The following is a 6,150-nucleotide window of genomic DNA, read 5'->3' as shown; positions in this document are numbered from 1 at the left end:
ATGTCAGCTCTTCAGATAAGTAGTGAGATGGGCTGAACCCCCCAACCCATTCCTCCCCTTGCAGAGTGGGCGGAGCTTTCTCTTCCCTGGGGGCGGGGCTTCCCCACTTTTCTCTCAGAAGGGCGGGGCTACGTCTTCCCCCTCCGCTCTTGCTCTGTCTGTTGATTGGCAGCTGCCGCCCCATGCCTTGCCACCTGCTGATTGGCCACATGTCAGTGCCACTCAATAATTAGCTGTGGGATATTGAGAGATGAAAGGGCAGGAGTTGGTCCAATCCAGTTCTGACTAGACCAGTGCCGGGGGCGGGGGGCAGGAGAGGGAGGAACCAAGTCCTGGGTTCCATTCCAGCTCCGGGAAGGGAGTGGGATCTAGCAGGTTAGAGTGCAGGGATGGCGGGATCATTGGAACAGATCCAGGGGCCCAGGTAACCTGGTGTCTCCTGCCACACTAGATCAGACCCATGGGCCTATAGAGACTGGTATCCTGCTCCCTCGTTAAATGCCCTTTGCTCTGCCCTAGAGCTTGGTATCCCTGCCTCCACCATGGGTCTAAGCTGGAGAACGGAGATCCTGAGGGACTGGCAGGTAGAGGAAGAGCAGAGAGACAAGGGGATGGTCCAAGTGGGGGGAGAGAAGCAGAGGGGGTTGCTTCTTGCCCCTTGTCACAGACTCACAGGTTGCGCCCACTCTTGGCCCCGTGCAGTCCCTGGGGGAACCCCCTTCAGAGTGACAGCCCTTCTCAGGGGTCAGTTCTCTCTTGAGGGTTAAGCCCCTCCACCTCCTGGAGCTGCACCTCTCTGAGCCTTAGCACGCCTGCTTCTCGCCGTGGGCCCCCGCAGGGAGTCCACGCGCTCTGGACCCCTGGGGCCTCCACTCCCAGTGGGAATAATGCCACCCTCCTCTCTAGACTGCAGTGACTCTCAGCCAGCGTAAAACAGGAGGGTTTATTGAGCGTCTGAACAGAGCACAGGAAACTCTTCAGCCTCAGGCCTGGCCTCCCTCAGCACAGCACATCCCAGTCCCCCTGCATCCAGGTGGGCTCTCTCTGCTCCCCCTCTACACCCCAGAGCCCCCCGTGACAGGTTGGCTCACAGAACTGCCCCTGGGAGCTGCAACCCAATGTGCCAAGACTACTTCTACCCTGCCTTCCCTGCCAGCTCGGGACCCCAGCACCCTGTCTTGCTAAGCCAGACCCTCCCGTCTGCTCCAACAAAGACCCAGGGTCTGAATTACCTGCCCCAAAGCTGCAGGTTTACCTGAAAGCAGCTAACAGAAGTGTGCTTGTCTCTAACACTCAGATGCCCAACTCCCAATGGAGTCTAAACCCAAATAAATCTGTTTTACCCTGTATAAAGCTTATGCAGGGTGAACTCATAAATTGTTTGCCCTCTATAGCACCAACAGAGAGATATGCACGGCTGTTCGCCCACCGAGATATTAACACATATTCTGAGTTAATTAATAAGTAAAAAGTGATTTTATTAAATACAGAAAGTAGGATTTAACTGGTTCCAAGTAGTGACAGACAAAACAAAGTAAGTCACCAAGCAAAATAAAATAAAACGCACAAATCTATGTCTAATCAAACTGAATACAGATAATCTCACCCTTAGAGACGCTTCAGTAAGTTTTTTTCCTCAGACTGGATACCTTCTAGGCCTGGGCACAATCCTTCCATCTGGTACAGCTCTTGTAACAGCTCAGGTGCTAGCTAGGGGATTCCTCAAATTGGCTCACCCCTTTGTTCTGTTCCACCCACTTATATATCTTTTGCATAAGGTGGGAATCCTTTGTCCCTCTCTGGGTCCCCACCCCCTCCTTTGAAATGGAAAAGCACCAGGTTAAAGATGGATTCCAGTTCAGGTGACATGATCACATGTCACTGCAAGACTTCATTGCCCACTTGCCAGCACATAGGTATACAGAGAGACTTACAGGTAAAACACACCCATCTGCAGACAATGGTCCTGGTTAATGGGAGTCATCGAGATTCCAAACCACCATTAATGGCCCACACTTTGCATAATTACAGTAGGCCCTCAGAGTTATATTTCGTATTTCTAGTTTCACATACAAGAGTGAGACATTTATACAAATAGGATAATCACACTTAGTAGATTATAAACTTTGTAATGATACCTTACAACAGACCTTTTGCATGAAGCATATTCCAGTTACACTCATTAGCATACTTTTATAAAACCTTATAGACTGCAACATCACATCCTCTGCGTTCCAGCTGGGCATCTGATCTCACCGGCCCCAAGTCCTCCCTCCATCCATTGTCATCTATCCAGGTAAACAGGGTTGCTGGGCCTCCTTTCCTCTCTTCTGGCCCCCTCTGGCTGTAACTGGCTGGTTAGGTCACCGGGGTCCTCTCTTTAGAGCCCATTGCCCTCCTACTGGCCAGAATGGCTGTGACTCCTGAGCTGGGCCTCCAGGTCCCCAGGTCCCCAGCCATTGGCCAGGGTCCCAGGTTCCGTCCCTGGTCCTCTGTAACAACAAACTCCCCCTCCCATCACTTCATTAAACCAGTAACACCCAGGGAAACTGAGTCCCACCCCCTCTGCATGCAAACCATTGGAAAAACAAGTCAAAAACCAGGAAATCCCCCACTTCCTCACACCCCTGAGGTTGTGTAAAGGGAGCAGGGATGGAACTAGAAAGGGTCAGGACTCCTGGGGTCTAGTGAGTTAGAACAGGAGTGAGGGTGGGAGCTGGGACTTCTGGGTTCTCTCCTCCATTCTGGGAGGGGAGTGGGGTCCAAGTGGGACAAGGGAGGGGGCATGATAAAAAGTAAACAGGGAACTTAGAACGATACCAGAGAGGGGAGCACTGGGCAGTCCTGAGAAGCTGTCTGATCCCTTTGCTAGCAACAAATCACCAGAGGAAATGAAAATGCTGAAGCTTCTCCAGATCTGAGTCTGCAGCCCCAGACCCAACCCCTTTCTCCTCCTTCCCTTTCCCATGACCCCTTCAAGTTTCCCAGCCTGGCCAGAGTGCAAGCTACTGGGGCCACTGTAGGAGAGCCACTCTGGGGATCCGCGAAGAGACGTCCCTCTGAGACCTGGGTAAGGAAAGGCTCAGATCCCTCCAACTCAGCCCCGAGTCCCTCCCAGAGTGTGGGTGAGGGGAGACAGGGAGGAAGCTGCTCCACTCCTACAGGAGACAAACAGGGAAAGCCCACCCCCCAGGAAAGAGAATGCCCCATGCCCTCTGCAAGGGGAGGTAAGGGGTGGGGTTTTCACCCTGTCTCACTCTACTTATCTCCAGAGCTGGTCAGGAAACTTTTGACAAGATGGTTTAATGTCTAAAACAGCTGATTCATTGACAGCTTTTGTGTTTGGGAAAAATTAAGCTAATTATCATTTGTAAAAACAATTAAAAAGAAATGAAAAGCAGATGGAATTGAAAATGCCACATTTAGAAATGATCAGAATGGAGAGTTTTGATGAGGGTGGATTCTCAACCATGGGCAATTTCGGTAGCAGGCTGGGATTTGGGGCTGTTCTCTGGCCTGTGTTGTAACGCTCAGACTAGATTATCACAATGGTGGCTTCTGGCCTTGGAATCTATGATTGCCCTGAACTGATTTTTGGTTTTTGGTTCATGAAAATGTCGAGATTTCAAGTTTTGGCTCCAATTCAGGATGGGACAATTTTTCAAAAGGTTCAAAAATTTGTGGGATGGGAAAAAAGTTTTCTGCCCAGCTCTTCTAACCCCTGCTCTCTTGCCCACTGGCGCTAACAGTGACAGTGGATCTGGGTTTGGATGTTGTAGGATGGAGGAGACCACACCCTTCCAGTCCCTCGGGGCCCACTCTGCCTTTGCATATGTGAACAGCACCTTACACCCCTTCAGGGATCCCTACCAGCACGAAGAGGATGGAGCCCAACGTGAATGGATAGGAGTTCTCTTTGCCATCCTTTTCAGTCTGGGATTCCTACTCGGAGTAATAGGCAATGGCCTGGTTATCTTCATCGCCAGCTTCCGGATGACGAAGACTGTGGTCTCGATCTGGTACCTTAACCTGGCCGTGGCCGACTTCATCTTCACCTCCTTCCTCTCCATTGAGGTGGCCTATGCAGCTCTGAACTTCCACTGGCCCTTTGGCCGGACACTGTGTAAGATCCACAGTGCAGTGTCCTTCCTCAACCTCTTCTCCAGCGTCTTCCTCCTCACCGTCATCAGCGTAGACCGCTGCATCTCCGTGGCCTGGCCGGTCTGGGCCCAGAACCACCGCTCACCCCGGCTGGCTTTCTGGGTTGCGGTGGCTGTTTGGCTGGTAGCTCTGGCTCTCAGTTCACCATATATCATTTTCCGGGACATTAGGAGCTTCCCGCTTCAAGGAGACATCACCCTCTGCTACAACAACTACATCCCAATGGGGAACTTCACTAGCCAGGAGGTGACCATGGTGTGGAAGCATCGACACCAGGCTATGGTGCTCACCAGCTTTGTGACTGGGTTCTTGGTGCCGTTTGCCATCATCCTGACCTGCTACGGAGTCATGGTGGCCAAATTGACGAGGAACCATCCGGTCCACTCTGGCAGGCCCTACAAGATCATGGTGGCCGTGGTGACGGCTTTCTTTCTCTGCTGGTTCCCCTACCACCTCTCTACTCTATTGGCCATGTCGGCAGAAGGGGTGACTCCAGCAATACAGGTGCTCCTTGATGTCGCGCTTCCCTTGGCCTATCTGAACAGCTGCCTCAACCCTGTCCTGTATGCGTTCATGGGCTGGGGCTGCAAGGACACGCTGTGGCACTCCGTGGTCTTGGCCTTCCAGAGGGCCTTCGGTGAAGCTGAGGCCCAGGCCAACCTCCCCAGCAAGAGCCAGGACAGCAGTAGATTAGAGGCAGAATTGCCCCCATTATGATCAGGCTACTGACACCTCTCCCTTCCCAAGCTGAGGATAGAAGCCCAGGAGTCCTGGCTCTCATCCCTGCTCTCACCTACTAGAACCCACTCCCTTCTCTTGAGCTGGAGATAGAACCCAGGAGTCCTGGCTACCAAACCTGCCACTCTAAGCTACTAGACCCCCCTCCCTTCCCCTGAGCTGGGGATAGAACCCAGGAGTCCTAGCTACCAACCCCTCCACTCTAACCTACTAGACCCCACTCCCTTCCCCTGAGCTGGGGATAGAACCCAGGCATCCTGGCTCACAGACCTCCCTGCTCTATTCACCGGACCTCACTCCCCTCCCAGAGCTATCACCTAGCTAGGATGGAATCCCGTGTAAGGCAAACAATAAAGGCTGTCAGTTTTAATGTTGATTCTGGTTCTGTTTTTCCAAAAAGAGGAACCAGCAAGGAAAGAGAACCAGTACCTGCCATGACCCCAGTTTACATTTGGCCACAGGATTGAGGTCAGGAGTTCAGTTCCCAGCCTATAAGCCAGGACTTCAGACCAGGAGCTTTCGATGCTGTAAAAAAATCCTGCATTTGCCTGTTTAGATGATAAAATCTTTGGAAGTGATGCCCAGTGCCCCTTCTCTGACCCACTAGCTCCCCTCTTTCCCAGATCTGGGAAAGAACCCTGGAGTCCAAGGCCAGATAGGATCATTGTGCTCAGACTGTGGTCTGACCTCCTGGATAACACAGATCATAAAATTAAAAAAAAATGATACCTAGTGTTTATCTTTCAGAAAAGCATCCAATCTCGATCTAAAATTTGCCATTGATGGGAACCAGGGTGCGGTACTGAGCCTGTCTGACTCATGAAAGACCTTTCCCCCTCCCCAACCCCTGCGTCTGCTTGAATCAAAACCATTCAGAAGAAAGACTTACCAAAAGGAATGAAAAGGTTGTGGGAGACACACCTAAACCCCTCCGGAAAAGGGTGACATGATTAAGGAAACTCCCCTAGCCTCATTTGCATTGAAGATGGGACAGGGAGGCATCTCTATTAGCAGACAGAATGGAGAACAGAGATCCCAAGGCAAGAACCGCGTGGAACTCTGGAACCAGAAAAGCCGGGAAGCAGTGCATGATGGGGGATCTCTGCTCCAGATGTTAATGAACCCGCCTGCCCACACCCAGCTCAGCAGTTATCAGACCAACGCTAGTAACGAATCCTTGATTGGTATCCAAAATAGTGAAGCTCCCTAACTGCATTGTGAGCTCCCTCCAAGGAACACCGCCCCAAACCA

General features: G+C 51.7%; 1 protein-coding gene across 1 annotated transcript; it reads left to right on the top strand.

Annotated features, from left to right (window-relative positions):
• Window positions 1-3,780: 3,780 nt before the first annotated feature.
• Window positions 3,781-4,878, top strand: LOC115640482 (chemokine-like receptor 1). The gene has a single exon (XM_030543270.1). It carries the CDS (start codon window positions 3,781-3,783, stop codon window positions 4,876-4,878), a length of 1,098 nt encoding a protein of 365 aa, XP_030399130.1.
• Window positions 4,879-6,150: the final 1,272 nt, after the last annotated feature.

The sequence above is a fragment of the Gopherus evgoodei genome, unplaced genomic scaffold, assembly GCF_007399415.2.
Source record: "Gopherus evgoodei ecotype Sinaloan lineage unplaced genomic scaffold, rGopEvg1_v1.p scaffold_31_arrow_ctg1, whole genome shotgun sequence".
NCBI lineage: Eukaryota > Metazoa > Chordata > Testudines > Testudinidae > Gopherus > Gopherus evgoodei.
This window is presented reverse-complemented; position numbering and strand designations above follow the sequence as displayed.

What these genes read in the sequence shown, in the direction of transcription:
- LOC115640482 (XM_030543270.1), top strand. Translation starts at nt 3,781, where the DNA reads ATGGAGGAGACCACACCCTTCCAGTCCCTCGGGGCCCACTCTGCCTTT.